We start from the raw sequence: 16,526 nt of genomic DNA on the forward strand, positions 1-16,526 counted from the left end.
AGCATTCGATTCGAGACACAACCTGATGGGAGGGAAGAAAGGAGGTTGGCCGAGAACCGGCCCGTTGACCGGGGCCACGGTTCGAAATGGGAACCGGCGGTTCGGGCCGGTCCCGAACCGCCCAAAAAAAAAAAAAAGTGGGCCCGGGGCGAGGGCCGTTGGGCTCTGCCCGGCCCCCGCGGCTTTGGGCCGTTGCTTTGTGCAATGGCCAATTTGGCGTTGCTTTCCAATTTTTAAAAAAATAATAATAAAAAAAATGATTCTTGCCTATAAATGCATATGCTTCCTTTCATTTTGTCACAATATTCTTTGAACAATCTCTCGAATTATCTCAAATCCTCTCAAATCGCTCAAATTCTCCCAATTCTCTCAATCCCGACTCAATTCTCTCAATCGGATTTCCGATCAATTCTCTCAAAATGGCAAGTGGAAGCAAAAATGCGACAAGGGCAAGATGGCTATGGGAGATTCGAGTATCCCTTTCATGAATACGATCCTTTTGAGATGGGAAGACGACGACGATAATATCAACTATGTCCCGATTCCGAACGTCGAGCACATCCCAACACAAGAAAGTCTTCATCCTCCCCTGGTGTCGAAGAAACGTCAACGGCAAATACGGAAGGGCCGAGATAATACATCGGACTTGTGGCTACACTTCGACAAGGTACGTGATGAAGTCGAAGGTAAGTATAATGTAAAATGTAAATATTGTTCGCAAACTTATAAATTCACGAAAGGAGACGGCTACGGAACATTCCGTCGGCATTTGACGAAAAAACATCCAAAGGAAGGGGGATCGACAATACGCAACAACAAATTTCGGGTACGCCACTTCTAAGCCTCATCCTTTATTTCGTTTCTTTGAAGCACTTTATAAACAAACATTAGGTGAATATGTTGCCCTTGATCATGCTCCGTTTAATTTGGGTGAAAATTTTTATATAAAATTTTTAATAAATTTTTGCGTTTTCATAGTTATTAAAAAATAAATCTTTAGGAAAATTTTTGCGAATTCACTGAAACGTGTGCATATAGGTAGCGATATTTGGAGTGATCCTTGGCAAATTCATTCTTATATGGGTGTCACGTGTCATTGGATAGATGACAATTGGATGATTCAAAAAAGACTTATTGCATTGAGTTTTTGATGAAAGCCATTCGGCTCATAATATTTATAGAATAATTAGGCAAGTTTTAGAAGAATATAATTTAATAAATAAAGTATTTTCAATTGGTTTTGATAATGCCGCCAAAAATACCGCTTCTATTCCCGAATTAGAAAATATTTGCAAACCCACTTTTGGCGGAGAATTTTTTCACATTAGATGTGCTTGTCATGTTTTAATTTTTTTTATAATTTTTTTTTAAATTGGTTTACGAACTCTTGACACTTCTCTCGCCCCAATAAAAAGTGCAATTAAATTTTTTTGAGTTCTCCCCCAATGCATGAAATCATGGGGAAAATTTTGTAAACAAAATGGGAGAAGGCCAATAAGATTTCCAAAGAGATATTCGATCTCGTTGGAATTCTACGTACGAGTTGCTTCGGCAAACTTTTTAATATAAAAATTTTTTTTGGATGTTTTTTTTTTCGCAAAATATTCCCGAAATTACTTTACTTCCTCAACATTGGGACGTTTGCAAGAAAATTTTAGATATTTTGAAAATTTTTAATGATACTACTAAAACTTTATCTGGTATTTATTATCCTACAACGCATTTATTTTTAATAGAGTGTGTTAATATTAGTAGTGTTTTTAGTGAATATGAAAAAGATACCGAATTCGGTCAAACTATTTTAGTAATGCGAGAAAAATGGTTGCATTATTATTTGCAAATTCCTCTTGTCTATTTAGTTGGTATTGTTTTTTATCCACGTATTAAATTAGACGGTTTACAAGATTATTTGAATGTGTATTATCATGATTGTTTACATTTGGATGATTCAATAGATATTTCAAATATATTAGGACATGTTAAAGAATCTATAGTAGCATTATATTGAGAATTTTGTAGTAGATATGGTTTAAGTGATTACGGATCTTTACACGTACTGCGAAGGTGGTAGTTCACTTAGTAGTAGGGTATAATATGCTTAAGAGTAGGCAAAAAAAAAAAAAAAAAAAAAAAAAAAAATTACGAATTAGAAAAATATTTAACCACTCAATTTGAGTTTCGTGATGCGGAACATAGTACGATTTATACTAAGTGGTGGAAGAGTCACCAAATCGAGTATCCGGTTCTCGCCCTCATCGCTCGTCAAATATTAGCAACCCCTTCTTCAACGGTTGCGGTTGAACAAGCATTTAGTTACGGAGGATTAATTTTGTCTCGCTTTGATTAAGTAAGTGGGCAGGTATTCACAAATGCGACAGAGCTATTCGATTCAATTTAATTGTTTAAGATATTATAATATTTTTTTTTTTGTAATTTATAATTTATTATATTTATTTTATTATTTATTATTTTAAAAATTATTATTAAAAATGAGTCGGAATAACTGTTGTGGGTCGAAGGTCAGAGGCTGGCGACCGCGGTTCGCCGTGACTAGGTCGAGGCTGGTGAGCCGGTCGGTCGGGAAATTCCTCTTCACGAGATATGCTCCGGATCACCGGGTTAAGAAAAACGTAGAAAGAAAAAGAAACCAAAGAAGTATACTTGCAAGCAAGGAGAGAGAGAGAGAGAGAAGCTTTAAGGGAGGAGAGGGGGGGTAAAATGGGAAAGATTGCCATGGAAGCATGTGTCTTCTTTTCCTTTCTTTTTCGGCTTTTGAGAGAGTTGGCGGAAGTAGCAGGAGGAGGAGGAGGAGGAGGAGGAGGGGGCTAACCGTCGCGTCTGGTTGGTGTAATGCAATGCAGTGAAGGCCAAGGAAAAATCATAAGAGAGAGCTCAGCTCAGCTCGTCCTCTCTCCCTCTACTGGTTGTTTTCCCTTCTCTCTCTACGTCTCCTTCTACTTTCTCTCTCCTACTTCCCCTCCCCCCCACCCCAACTACCCCTCTCTCTCTCTCTCTCTCTCTCTATACCAACACAGACGCATGCACAAGTCACTCACTTTCTCTCTAAAATCCTCTCCCATCTCCTCCACTGCTCGTCCTCCGACCTTGCCATCAAATCCGTCAAGTCGCTCCCCCCGGGCCTGCTCCCGCCTCTCCCTCTGACCCTGCGCAGCTCCTCCCTCTTCGCGGCGTCGGAGCTGATCCTTCGCTCGCCGGAGCTCCGGTTGCCCAACCCCCCAACTTAGCGGGAACGCGTTCCGATCCACTTGCCGTCTCTCCGGGGCCCGAATCCGCGAGCCCTTCTTCTTCCCAGCCGGTAGCGATGGAAGCTGGCGGCGGCGGCGGCGGCGGTGGCGGCGGAGGAGAGGATTGCTGCGTCAAAGTGGCGGTCCACATCAGGCCTCTCATCGGCGACGAGAAGCTCCAGGGTTGTAAGGATTGCGTCACGGTCGTTCCCGGGAAGCCTCAGGTACGTTCGCTTCGAATGTTGCAGCTGGCTCCAGTGAATTCGAAGTGGAAAATGTCGGGAGAAAAAAAGGGTCCCGTTCTCGAGTGCGTAATCAAGTTGACTACTTGCTGGGCTGTTGACGATTATGTGTCTGAGATCTGGATCTCAAGATCGTGATCGTGAATGGAAGTGTCTTTTGTTTTGTTTTGTTTTTTTTTTTTGGGAGGTTTTTAGAGTCTTGGATTGGACTCGTATGTTGTTTAAGAGGACTGTGACGTAGGAGTCTGATTTAGGATGGGACTGACATATTAATGGAAACATTTCTTGTTTTTTTCCTTGACTGGATTCTTCTTCGTTTCAAAGTGGTTGGTAAATTCTAAATTAGACTGGGACTTTTCCTTCTTTTTTTTCCAATCATTTTCCTGAATCGTCGTTGTACTTTGGGTGGTTCTGTGAATTTTTCCGATTCATCTTAGGAGCTGATGGTTACTAGTTGAAGTTCCCCTTATACTTCTGTATTTTCTTCACCGAAAAGGTTTGGACTTTGGAGACTTTCTATTTTTGTCTCTCGTTTTTTTTTCTCCCTTTGGTTTGAGGATGATGAATCTCACTACTTAGTCGGCTTAATGTTTTCTTGGTCGCCCTAATTAAAGGGTGGTGGGAAATACCCAGGCCAAAAAAAAAAAAAGTTGCGGGAGGGAGGAAATCTTCCATCGTTGCTGTTGCCATCTGGATTCTTTCCCAGTGGCATCAGAATCTGCGTTGGAGTTGCTGGAGGGTCTTGAGTGTTGCATCCGCAAGAGAAACATCTACTTATTGGAATGACTAGCTATCGGCATTTAATGATGAAGTTTTCTCGCATCCTAGAATTGTTTGTGGACTTGCTCGATTCTGCTTCTTTTCTGGAGTACCTTTTTGTTTCTTTTGTTGCTTTGAGAGGTGGAAGGGTGTTCCCAAGTCTCTGGCCTCAATTTCCAAAGTCTCAGACAAATGTTTGGTGGTCTTGCCTTTTGAGAAAAATTATCATTCAAACAATTCAGAGGTTGGACAAGATTTACATTGACCCACAAATTCATGCTGAAACATAAAAAATCAGGGATACTGTAGCAATCATGTTCTCTTTTTACTAATCATACTCGAATCATGGTAGTAAAGCGTAACTCACAGTGACACTTTTCCTATTAATCACACCATCGTCTGTAAGTATCGAGAACTTTTATTGTTGTGTAATATCGGTTTTGGCGGATAGCTATTACCTATGGACAACTACAATGACCCTCCAGTATTTGTTCTTAATTGATCTATTTGATGGTCATGGGAAATTCTGAAAGAAGAACCAATGTGGGGAAAATGAAAATGGCAGTCACAGAATTGTGAACATTTTGTTATTGGTGGGTGCAGGTACAAATTGGTACACATTCCTTCACGTTTGATCATGTGTATGGGAGCACTGGCACTCCATCATCTTCAATGTTTGAAGAATGTGTTGCGCCTCTTGTCGAGGGCCTCTTCCAAGGATATAATGCAACTGTTCTGGCTTATGGCCAGGTGGGTCTTCCCGCTTGTTGTTAAATGGAGCTAATGTTTAGCCTATAGTCTCCTCTTGTTTGCTTATATTTGTGTGTTCTGCACATGGCAGACTGGTTCCGGCAAAACTTACACGATGGGTACTGGTTACAAAGATGGTTCCCAGACAGGTCTGATTCCCCAAGTTATGAATTCTTTATTCAGCAAGATGGAAGCTCTGAAACAACAAACAGAGTTCCAACTGCACGTTTCCTTCATCGAGGTAAGCTATTTTTCCCTTTTGCGACGTCGAAAATAGTCTATGTCACAGTGCTTTATGTAACTCTTATAGCTGATCTTCTGATAGAAACTCCATATTTTGTGGAAATGGAACCATGTACCTTTTCCTTTTATAAGTGATACTTATTTACAAAGAGAAGGACAAAGGTCAATGGAACCATGTACCAATGTCTGGTTCCAGGATTAACAATTTTACTGTTTCTTAAATGCCATAACGGAAGGCTCCTCTGATTAAAGTGTAGATTTCACTGGAGCAATAATACAATGGCATTTTAGCTATCTTTTTCTTTTTGTTCCCAATTGAACATTACAGAGTGTGCTACATTAACTGGATGAAGTACCACGACCTCCAAGTGGCGGATATTAGATTGCCATTCTATTCCTCAAACTTCATCATGTTTCACGTTTTCTTGTTTCATAGGCTTGCCCTAAAGGGCTTTTTTTGGTCCATTCCTTCTACAGATATAAGCTATCCTATTACATTCTAGCATTATGGGCTCAATAACTCTTCTATGAGCATCTGATAAAATGATTATCATTGAATGATGTGTGAGTCTTTTTATGATACATGACTCGTCCTTTGCGCATTTATTCTATACAGCACTTTCTAGTATCTTTTTGTCCTGTAACTTCTTTTAAGATTTGCTTCACATTGAGATGTTTTCTTTTGTGAAAGATTTTGAAAGAAGAAGTTCAAGATTTGCTGGATCCGAGTTCGTTGAGCAAATCAGAGAATGCAAATGGCCACAATGGGAAAGTACCTGCTCCAGGAAAACCTCCCATTCAGATTCGTGAATCATCAAATGGTGTTATAACATTGGCAGGATCTACAGAAGTTAGCGTTAGTTCTCTAAAAGAGATGATTGCCTGTCTTGAACAGGGTTCACTGAGCCGGGCTACTGGAAGCACAAACATGAACAATCAGTCCAGGTTGGTGAAGCTTTTAGTTTCTCTTTTGATGTTGTGAAACATAGTTTAGGTGCAATTGAGGTAGGAAACATGGCATTTATCTGAAGCAATCTCATCCACAGGCATCATGCACCATTAGCTGGTAAACTAAGCCTCTTAAATTTCGTCCATGTGCACAAGCAGACGATTCACTTACTCATGGTTCATGCTCAGATGTAGTTGCTATGTTCTCCTGTGTTAATGGGACCTATCTGCTGATAATTCTTTTTGGTGCATCTGATTTGCAATTTGATCCCAATATAAATACATGAAAAAGCTGAGTGGTTATGTGCTATGGAGACTGTTCCTCATGGATAAATCTATATGAGATGGGGCTGAGTTATTTTCTTAGATTTCTCTTCACTCTCATTGACGTTGTATATAGCCTGTCAAGGTATATGCTTGTTTTGCACTGTGAGTCAACTTCCTCAATGTATAAGAGTTTGAGGATAAATGGTAGCTTGACAAGGTCACAAACTTGAGTCCTGGTTTCCATTTTTGTCATTTCCTCATCTGAAAGAGAGACTACGAGAGAGTGTTGCATATTATGTTAGCACATGACCTCAACTGACAGAGCTAATGCGTACTTCGGTTCTACCTTTTGTTTCTTTTTGTCTTCTCTTCTGAGGAGGCCTTTATGCGATAGCAGACGTACTTAGTTTTCCTTTCCTGTTTCTTAAGCCTTTCCCAAATATATGACTTGAAGGACAACAATTTTGAGATGACATGCAAAACTTAACCAGCGCGTAATAGAGGAGCAAATGAAGCAGCTCTATGGACTGTACTGAGATTGCAAAACTTGTATGACTCACAAAGATGCATACACATATAGTGAATTCTCTTTCTGATGGAAGTTCACCTTTAAAATGTCATTGTGCTTCCCATTGGTCATATAAGTCAGAGAACTCCTTTCATATGCATCACACAATACAAGAAACCAAATTCTGAGTAGCACAGTTTTCTACTGTAACTACTCATCTTAATAGTAGAAACCATGCAATAGCCTCTGGGGCTAAATTTTGAAGAATCATGTGAACATATAGTGAAATTATGAGTCTTACTATTGACTCTGTCTATGTAGCCGTTCGCATGCCATCTTCACCATCACGTTAGAGCAGATGCGTAGGCTCAATCCACTTATTCCTGGCAATAGCAGTCCTGAGAGTTTAAATGAAGAATACCTGTGTGCCAAATTGCATCTGGTTGACCTTGCTGGATCAGAGCGAGCCAAGAGAACAGGTTCTGATGGTTTGCGGTTCAAAGAAGGTAAATTAGAGTGCATCTTTCTTTGCTAAATAATATATGATCTGCTTACTGAAATGGTAATCAGATTCAATTTTCATTTTTTGATAGGAGTGCACATCAACAGGGGCCTTCTTGCACTTGGTAATGTGATCAGTGCTCTTGGTGATGAGAAGAAGCGGAAAGAAGGTGTTCATGTACCTTACAGGGACAGTAAACTAACTAGGCTATTACAGGTTGAGACTTGTGAAGAATTATCCTTATCATATGCAAATCTAACGGAACAGTGTTGTCTTAATTAGCAGTATTATCTAGCTGAAGATTGTACACTATTTGGAAGATTAAGCAACTATTATTGCGATTTCTTTTCATCTTTGGTAACAATAATGACAAGATGACGTCTGTGTGTTTCTAGAAATCAATGGCTGTGGAAGTTTTTCTTGCACCCTTTTAGCGTCATATTTTTGACCTTATTGTTTATTGAGTGCTGAGTTCGAAGTCTATTTTGTACCTACACTTACTTTGTTTACATATCAGGATTCGCTTGGCGGCAATAGTAGAACAGTGATGATAGGTAAGGCAGAAAAATCTTCCTCGTGCTTTCTGCATACTTTCGATACATACTTATGGAACCTGTGATGCTGCTAGATATGGCTTTAGATTTGTTGATGCCAATGCTTGTTGGTGCATGAGTTCAATACTTTGGAATAACTTTTGTCTTTGTGTGTGAGAAGAGAATGCATATCACTCATTTTTGGTTCCTGTATGTATGTGTTTATGGTACCATAGTTGTTTTTTTGAGCTTATTATCATCATAATTTTATTCTAAAAGAATTTCCTTATTGTTTTTCTTTCATGCCCTCTAAATTTGTTTTCAATTTTCAGCCTGCATTAGCCCTGCTGATATTAACGCTGAAGAAACGCTTAATACTTTGAAGTATGCAAATCGTGCTCGGAATATACAAAACAAGCCAGTTGTAAGTTTCTGACTAGTAGTTTGCTTTAATTCTTTTTTGCTTTTTCATATGTGGCTGAGCATTCTATACATGGTGGAAGTACCATAACTACGTCTTCTTTTTCTGGATAGGTTAATAGAGATCCCATGTCAAATGAGATGATAAAGATGCGCCAACAACTAGAGTATTTGCAAGCAGAACTTTGTGCCCGTGGTGGGCCTTCATCAAATGAAGTGCAGGTATTCCAACTTTATGCAAGTCATTTTCTTCATGTACAGCAGCGGCTTAAGTGGCCAATTTCATCTTTAATCCTTATACACTTGCATTAATTAGTCACAGAACTCTTGAACTTATTGTGAAATAATTCTTTCGGTGTCTTGCTTTGCGATATTGCTGTCTTTTTTTTTTTTTAGCCTAACCAGTCATAATCATTTTTCCTCATAGGCTCTCAAGGAAAGAATTGCTTGGCTTGAAGCAACTAATGAGGATCTTTGTCGAAAACTACATGAATTCCGAAGCAGATGCTCAACTGTGGAGCACTGTGAAACAGATTCCCAGGTACGATATTGACATGCATCAGGACTATTTTTAGTGCTCAATTAGTTCACTGCTTTGGCCCTTTTAAAGGAGGTGAGTCTCATTCAATGATAAATCTATCCATTGTGACATGAAGATCATGGCACCAAAAGCTCCTTACATCGCAGCATCAAAGCTGCATACCTTTCTTCCACCTTTCCAAGTCCTTACATCTTGGGGGCTTTGATACAGATGCCCTTTTGTCCATTTTATCTCCACGCCGATGTCCAGTTACGCTCGTATTTTCTAGTGCTCTCTGGACTTGGTTTATCCTGTAACAGAATTTGTTAAGACATCACATGCACAATTATGCTTCCGCTTTTGTGAACCGGAGACATTTCTTGTAGGATGATACCTGCTCTGTGAAAAGTGATGGGCTTAAAAGAGGATTGCAAAGCATGGAGTCATGTGATTTCCAAATGGGTGAAACCATGAGCAGTATGACCCATCTTCTCTTGATTATGATTCTCTCTAGTACTTCCATTTACTGTTTATCACATCATCTCCTTTCTCATGTTACTTTGCTCTCCCTTTTTGTTTATCTCCATTTCCCCTTCCCCATTTCCAACTATAGCAGGTGATTCCAGAGATATAGATGAAGTCACAAAAGAGTGGGAACACACTCTTCTGCAAAACTCCTTGGACCAAGAGCTGCATGAGTTGAATAAACGCTTGGAGGAGAAGGAGGTACAATGGACTTTCCATATTTTTGACATTTCTGTCGGTGCAGATTAATGGCTTATTGATATTTGCTAATTTTGGACAGTCCACTCTTTTGCTTGAAATTTCTTGATGGATAAGCGTTCTTCCAATGCCCTCCCAAAGTAGCAAGACCTTTTGGTTTGCCTAATGAGGAGGTCGCAGTGATATAAACAAATCTCACATTTAGTATTTTGAATCTTGTTGACTCTCTAGAAGGAACGAGGGGGATTGTTTAAAAAGAAAAATATAGACGATTATCTCTGAGTTTCTTCTTACTAGTAATACAAATAGCTCTGAGTTGCTTCTTATTAGCTCTACTGTATGCTTTAGCTGGCATAAGAAAAACTGTTATCTCAGGATTTTGTTATTTGACGCTGCCCTAGTACCTTAACCGACCTTTTGCTTAATGACTCTATAGTCGGTATGCCCCTAGTGATGGTGTTATAATCTTTAAGACAGGTTGTTGGTTAATATATCATCTTGTTTTACTCATAGAAAAAGGGATGAAAGGAAGATTCCGTCAGCCAGTCTTTTTGCCTTTTTCCCACATTGTTTCTTTTCTCCTCTCTTACTCAGTTTGCAAGCATTAAAGCTTTTGACTTGTTTTCTGTACTTTCGAAACTGCGTATCAACAGTCAGAGATGAAACTTTTTGGAGGCTTGGATACTGTAGCACTCAAGCAACACTTTGGCAAGAAAGTCATGGAGTTGGAAGATGAAAAAAAAACTGTGCAGGTAGAACACAGTCTCTTCAGTTTATACACGTTGCCCACTGTAGAAAAGTTAAGTGTAATGTATGTTTATTTTCATGTATGTTGAGTGCAGCAAGAGAGAGATCGCTTGTTGGCTGAAGTTGAGAACCTTGCTGCTAATTCTGATGGACAAACCCAAAAGATGCAGGATATCCATGCTCAGAAACTGAAGATGCTTGAAGCTCAGGTGATGATGTAACATTTATCATACATTACTTTGTGTCGTGGATGTGAGAAAGGGTGCCTTCTTAGGATGATAACTTTTTATTGACTGCCCATGTACAACAGATTTCTGATCTCAAGAAGAAACAAGAGAACCAGGTTCAGCTTTTAAAGCAAAAACAAAAAAGTGATGAAGCAGCAAAGAGATTGCAGGAAGAAATTCAATCTATAAAGGCACAAAAGGTTGGAACATCACTTGGTCTTCTATGACTCTGAAGTCCACGGCCGCATCATTTTCTAACTTTGTTTATATCTGTTAGGTTCAACTCCAACATAGGATGAAACAAGAAGCTGAACAGTTTCGACAGTGGAAGGCCTCTCGGGAGAAGGAACTGCTGCAGGTACGCATGTCCTGTCTGTATAGTCCATCTGAAGGCCCTTGCTTCTAATTACTTTCCTTTTCTTGGACACACAAGAAAGAAACCGCAATGAATTTAGACATTATATCATAGTGTATATCTAACTTTAATGAGGCAAAGTACAACTAAAAAAGTCGCAGTTCTGAGGGGTACTCTTAGTTTATTCTTTCCCAGCCTTAAGAGAATGAATGAAGACTCTTGATTTATTATTCACTTTTCATGCCACAACGACGCCTTATTCACCATTATATTGTTACTAGACCTTTCCTTCAGCGCTTCCTCAATATCTTCGTTCACGGAGTTACCCAACCATGATCGAGCAAGCTTGTAGAAATAATCCAAAACATTTATGCATCACTAATTGCTTATTAATGTCTATAACTTTGAAGGCCATCAAATCTTATGGCTTTCCATTTGAATTAGGTGGGATTTATAAATAGAGGAAATAATACTTTGTAAATCTTAAACACTATTAGGATGGGAAGCCAAATGCCGACATGTAGGTGTACCTTCCAATGAAGTGTACAGTTGCAGTGAAGCACTTGTAGAAAATGTCAACAAAATTAATTCATTTTGCACTGCAGTTGAAATAGTTTTGCATTTAGAGTTAGATGCATAACTTTGTGACATTTACTCCTTGGTCTATTTTAATTATTTTGTTCCTGAAAGAACAAATGATCTGTGTGCATCTTCTTTGCAGAACACTTTAGCATGCTTTAATAATGTTTTAGTTTTTGAAACTTTTTTCTGTTGTCAATTCTCCATTTGCTTGAGCAGTTGCGGAAGGAGGGGAGGAGGAATGAATATGAACGGCATAAATTGCAAGCTCTAAATCAACGTCAGAAAATGGTATTCTCATACCATGCTCATCGTTTTTTGGTCAAGTCCAATAGTTTCAATTACAGTTATGAAAATGATTATGCCCAAGATGCAGATCATATTTAGCATTTAACATGGCGTGCAGCTATATACATTTCAATAGTGTTATTCAGTGGGCAGTCTATTTGAGGAAATCAACATGCGCTTTATTATATCTGAGAAGATGTTGCTTTAAGTGTTGCTGCATCCAGTAATTTTTTTTATTTTATTTTATGGCTATCACAGTAGCAAGCCTTTCCCGCCAAAAAAATAAAATTAAGCAGCATCGCAAAACCTATCAGTATCTTGCTGACCATCATGTCTAGTAGGCTAACTAGATATGCAAACTTCAGTATGGTCTTTTTGCTTCATTTTTTTAGTTGTGCAAATGACTTGCAAGGCAATGATGCGTGACAGCTGGCAATTAAATGAAAACTCCATTGATTTGCTTATGCTGACATCTGAAAAAGATTGAGAGGATGAAAATTGAAATCGTTATTTGTCTTTTCACTGGAATGAAATTTTTGTCCCAGGTTCTTCAAAGAAAGACAGAAGAGGCTGCAATGGCCACCAAGAGGCTAAAAGAGTTACTAGAAGCTCGCAAATCTTCTGCTCGTGACAACTCGGGTACGTTGTTCATTGTATTCTGTGAGAATTTGTAGCAGAAATTACTAATTGTTTTTACACAAGGTCTATTTCATGGATGATTAATACTCTGTACTGTTTAAATGCATATAAAAAAATGCTTGTAAATGAATTCACTGTATCTGAAGGCTTCACTTAGAATCAGGGTCTTTCTTTCTGCCTTCTAATTCATTTTTTATGCTGTATTCCAGTTATGGGCAATGTCAATGGAATAAATGGGCAGGTAGTGGTCTTGTTCACTGTTATTTTTTCCCCGACGTTAACCTATGATTTTCTGTTATTGAAGTTAATCCAAGTATTGAATCTTCAGACCAATGAAAAGTCCTTACAACGCTGGCTTGACCATGAGCTTGAAGTAATGGTGAACGTCCATGAAGTACGATTTGAATATGAGAAGCAAAGTCAAGTGTAAGTCACTGATTCAGAATGGGACTTTGATGCTAGCTGCTGTGTTTTATAGCTTTATCAATTAATCTGTTCAATGTAGGCGAGCTGCACTGGCAGAAGAATTATCTCTCCTGAAGCAAGCGGATGAATTTGCTTCGAAGGGGCTTAGCCCTCCAAGAGGAAAGAATGGCTTTGCAAGGTAAGTGAAAGTGATTCATGAGACTTTCAGAAATGCCGGTTGTCATGCTGGTGTTTACATATTCGATGTTTTCATGTTGCTCTTTGCTTTTGCTTTCCAGAGCTTCCTCCATGTCACCAAATGCAAGAATGGCCAGAATGTCTTCCCTTGAGAGTATGCTAAGCATATCATCCAACTCACTTGTAGCCATGGCTTCACAGCTTTCAGAGGCAGAAGAGCGGGAACGTGGCTTCACTAATCGTGGCCGTTGGAACCAGTTGCGTTCAATGGGAGATGCAAAGAACTTGCTTCAATATATGTTCAGTTCTCTTGCCGATACAAGGTGCTTCTCTTGGCCCAGTTTGCTGTTATCTGCAGAAATACTCTCATGTCCTTGCTTTAGTAGAAACATTACCCTACTACTATTATCCAATCTTATATAGGTGGACCTCTATTTTTAGTCTTAGATATCTGTTAATGTGGACACGGCCAAAATTGTAGCGGGTGTGACTGTTAGCAGAATAAGATGACAACACGTACATCTCTCCATTCCAATAGTCCGTAAAGAACAGTGAAATTGATTGATGGCCTTACCAATATAAATATTCAAGGATGTGTTGTGATACCAGTAATTTTCCAGTTTCCGTATTTAATTCCAACAATTGAAATTAACATTCTCAAGAATGGCACCTCTCCCTTTTTCCCTTTTTTTTTTTTTTTTCAGGTGCCAATTATGGGAGAGGGATATGGAGATCAACGAAATGAAAGACCAACTGAAAGAACTCGTAGGTTTACTGCGGCAGAGTGAGTTACGAAGAAAAGATGTTGAAAAAGAATTAAAATCAAGAGAGCAAGCTATTGCAATTGCATCGGCTACGTCTCCGGTAAGTTTTCATCCAATTTCAAATTTCTAGTCTTTATGTAATTGAGAGGATGATGATGTTGGAAACAATCTCTACCTGAATTCATGAAAACTGTAGATATTAGTTTCAGACTTCCAGCATACAACTATGAATGAGAAACTTGTTCAATTTGGTCCTAGCATGCATGGAATTCGAACAATGATTTCACTTTTATGTGTACCACGTATAAAGGTGTCAAAATGGGTTGAAGACCTATTTATTAACCCATATATGATGAGTTGAGTTGGGTCACATATGGGCTAGCTAAATTTTACTAAATGGGTTGATATGGGTTTGAGCAATAAAGTCCAATAAAATGTGGGTTTTTAATGGGTCTAAAGCCCAAGCCACCTGCGGTCCCTCTTTACTTTGTCTTCAGGTTCAGCTTGGGAGTTTTTGGGTGGGGCAACTTATTTTCTAGTTTTTCTTCTACTTACGATCTTCTGTTTTTCAAAATTGAAAAATAGTACAAAATTTTGTTTTTTTCATCCTTAAAAAAGTCTTGAAAATTAACATATCATTATGCATGTCAATATTTATTGACTTATTGATTTTAATAGATGTCAGATACTTCATTTTTAAAAGTTTAATTTTTTGCAAAATAAAGAAAAAGTACCAAACTTATTTGGAACCTTATAAAACTACTAGAAGTTTTACCTTTTACACAAAAGTTTTTGCTTTTTAATATCTGTCATCCGACCAAAAAAAAAATCTACATGTCTTAGTAATCTGGGTCGGGTTGGGCATGGATCACTGGATTAGCATTGCATATAGGTCAAAACGGGTTAAATGGGTCGATTTGGGTTGTACAATTTTCAACCCGACCCACCCATTTGACAGCCCCAGCTACGTAGTTTCCAATTAGCCTTGTTCAAGTGTAGAGCTGTGACTTGATATCTTTTTTTCTGGTGTCAATTTGTTGAACTCCATTAACTCTTTGAATTTGGCATTGACAGGCAAACTCACCTAATTCACTGAAGCACTTCTCTGATGAGGCGAGTGGTCCTCTATCTCCAATCTCTCTACCTGCACAGAAGCAGCTCAAATATACCCCAGGGATTGTAAATGGCTCAATCCAGGAATCAGCGGCATTTATAGATCAGACACGAAAGGTCAATATCTTCTGGTTTTTCGGTGATATGCCTTGTAACTTACTTAATAGTTTGATGTTCATACTGCTGCAGATGGTTCCAATGGGACAATTGTCGATGAGGAAATTGGCAGTTGTTGGACAAGCTGGGAAGCTATGGAGATGGAAGAGGAGTCATCACCAGTGGCTCTTGCAATTCAAATGGAAGTGGCAGAAGCCATGGAGACTTTCTGAATGGATTAGGCATAGTGATGAAACTATTATGAGAGCAAGGCCTCGCCCACAAGCATTACAAGATGTTATGTGATACGATTGCAGTCACCAGCTATTGCCTGATCTTTTTTCCTTGGAACTTGCAGCATGCAGCATGTTGCATAGCCACATGTAGCAGGAGGTAATTTTGTCTGAGTTCGATAACCTTGGGGGAGTAACTCGGTGAAATACTTAGTTTGGCGGAAGGCATAGACATCCGGAACCCATGGAAGATGCTAGTTTGGCACCCTACTTTTGATTTTGGCCAAAGTTTCACCTGGAGGTGCTAAATAAAAATACATGAGAAGATTGTTCTTTAAAAGAGCAAGCAATTTCCTGTCGAGTTGCTAGATCGTTCATACGTCTCCTGTGCTAGGGATGCAAGTACCAACTACATTCCTGTGGAGTGTTCAGCTTCAATTGATAAAAAAACTGAGAAAGTACTAACTTAGTTTCTTGGTTTATCAATTGAGGTTAGCATGGTCACAGCTTTTAGCCAAATGCCCATTGCCGCAAATGACCTAATACGTTCCTCTGTTTTTGCAGTTGATGCTGGTTTTTGAGGATCTCTTGCTTATGAATGTATCTCGAACAAGTTGAAGTTGCACAAGCTGGTTTTGGAAGCTTGAAAGTTTTGCTGTTTCATCATCAGGAGCATCTTGTACAGAAGGTTGGATGCTGCTGAACAGTTTCTAAGTTTACGGGGTAAAGATGCAAGTAGACATTAGCTGAACATAACATCACCAATGCGAGGGTGACGCCTGATTTTGGTGCTCCTTTCCCAGTCAATAACGGAAGTCGAGGGAATCGCTTTGGAGTCAGAAAGATGTATATTGAAGGTCTAAACTAGGTGTTGTTTTGTAGTGTTTTGGGCCAAGCCTGTTCATATGGTTTGTTGTTTGTCTCTGTCTGTTGTTGTATTGATTGTAGATTGTAGCCTCCTTCAGCCATTGCAACGATACCAATATTCTTTGATATGTTTTGCTCGCTGTTCTGTTTTGAGATCTGTGTGTGGGGTGAGTGAAAAATCTTGTAAACCTTTTCTTGTCCAGAAAGTGATGAATACTCTGTTAACCAGTTTTGTCTTCAAGATGCAAGATTATTAGTTTATTTATGTTCAAGATTCAATACTTTCGGACATTCTGCACTCGCATACTGTTTCACCAAACTTGCGCCATACTTGCCGCATATCCGATGCTAGAAT

General features: G+C 39.1%; 1 protein-coding gene across 3 annotated transcripts; it reads left to right on the plus strand.

Annotated features, from left to right (window-relative positions):
* The first annotated feature begins 3,117 nt into the window (after window positions 1-3,117).
* LOC115747850 (kinesin-like protein KIN-4A) lies at window positions 3,118-16,436 on the plus strand. 3 transcript variants are annotated; one of them, XM_030684151.2, is made up of 26 exons: window positions 3,120-3,469; window positions 4,850-4,996; window positions 5,088-5,237; window positions 5,931-6,184; window positions 7,284-7,468; window positions 7,556-7,680; window positions 7,982-8,018; window positions 8,330-8,421; window positions 8,532-8,639; window positions 8,845-8,958; window positions 9,324-9,414; window positions 9,551-9,663; window positions 10,314-10,412; window positions 10,503-10,616; window positions 10,718-10,834; window positions 10,912-10,992; window positions 11,788-11,859; window positions 12,402-12,495; window positions 12,705-12,736; window positions 12,824-12,921; window positions 13,001-13,099; window positions 13,200-13,421; window positions 13,803-13,962; window positions 14,937-15,092; window positions 15,165-15,464; window positions 15,869-16,436. In XM_030684151.2, exons 1-25 carry the CDS (start codon window positions 3,323-3,325, stop codon window positions 15,375-15,377), a joined length of 3,120 nt encoding a protein of 1,039 aa, XP_030540011.2. In that variant the 5' UTR covers window positions 3,120-3,322; the 3' UTR covers window positions 15,378-15,464; window positions 15,869-16,436. The 3 variants fall into 3 exon arrangements, with proteins under 3 accessions (XP_030540013.2, XP_030540011.2, XP_030540012.2); XM_030684152.2 differs by having other exon boundaries at window positions 9,554-9,663; XM_030684153.2 differs by lacking the exons at window positions 15,165-15,464; window positions 15,869-16,436 and having other exon boundaries at window positions 3,118-3,469; window positions 13,803-13,966; window positions 14,937-15,058.
* Window positions 16,437-16,526: the final 90 nt, after the last annotated feature.

This window comes from Rhodamnia argentea, chromosome 2 (assembly GCF_020921035.1).
Source record: "Rhodamnia argentea isolate NSW1041297 chromosome 2, ASM2092103v1, whole genome shotgun sequence".
NCBI lineage: Eukaryota > Viridiplantae > Streptophyta > Magnoliopsida > Myrtales > Myrtaceae > Rhodamnia > Rhodamnia argentea.

Excerpts from the sequence above, each read along its gene's own strand:
- LOC115747850 (XM_030684151.2), top strand. The coding sequence starts at position 3,323 with ATGGAAGCTGGCGGCGGCGGCGGCGGCGGTGGCGGCGGAGGAGAGGAT. Across the intron at positions 5,238-5,930 it reads TGCACGTTTCCTTCATCGAG|ATTTTGAAAGAAGAAGTTCA; the intron begins GTAAGCTATTTT and ends CTTTTGTGAAAG. Across the intron at positions 12,922-13,000 it reads TATGAGAAGCAAAGTCAAGT|GCGAGCTGCACTGGCAGAAG; the intron begins GTAAGTCACTGA and ends TGTTCAATGTAG.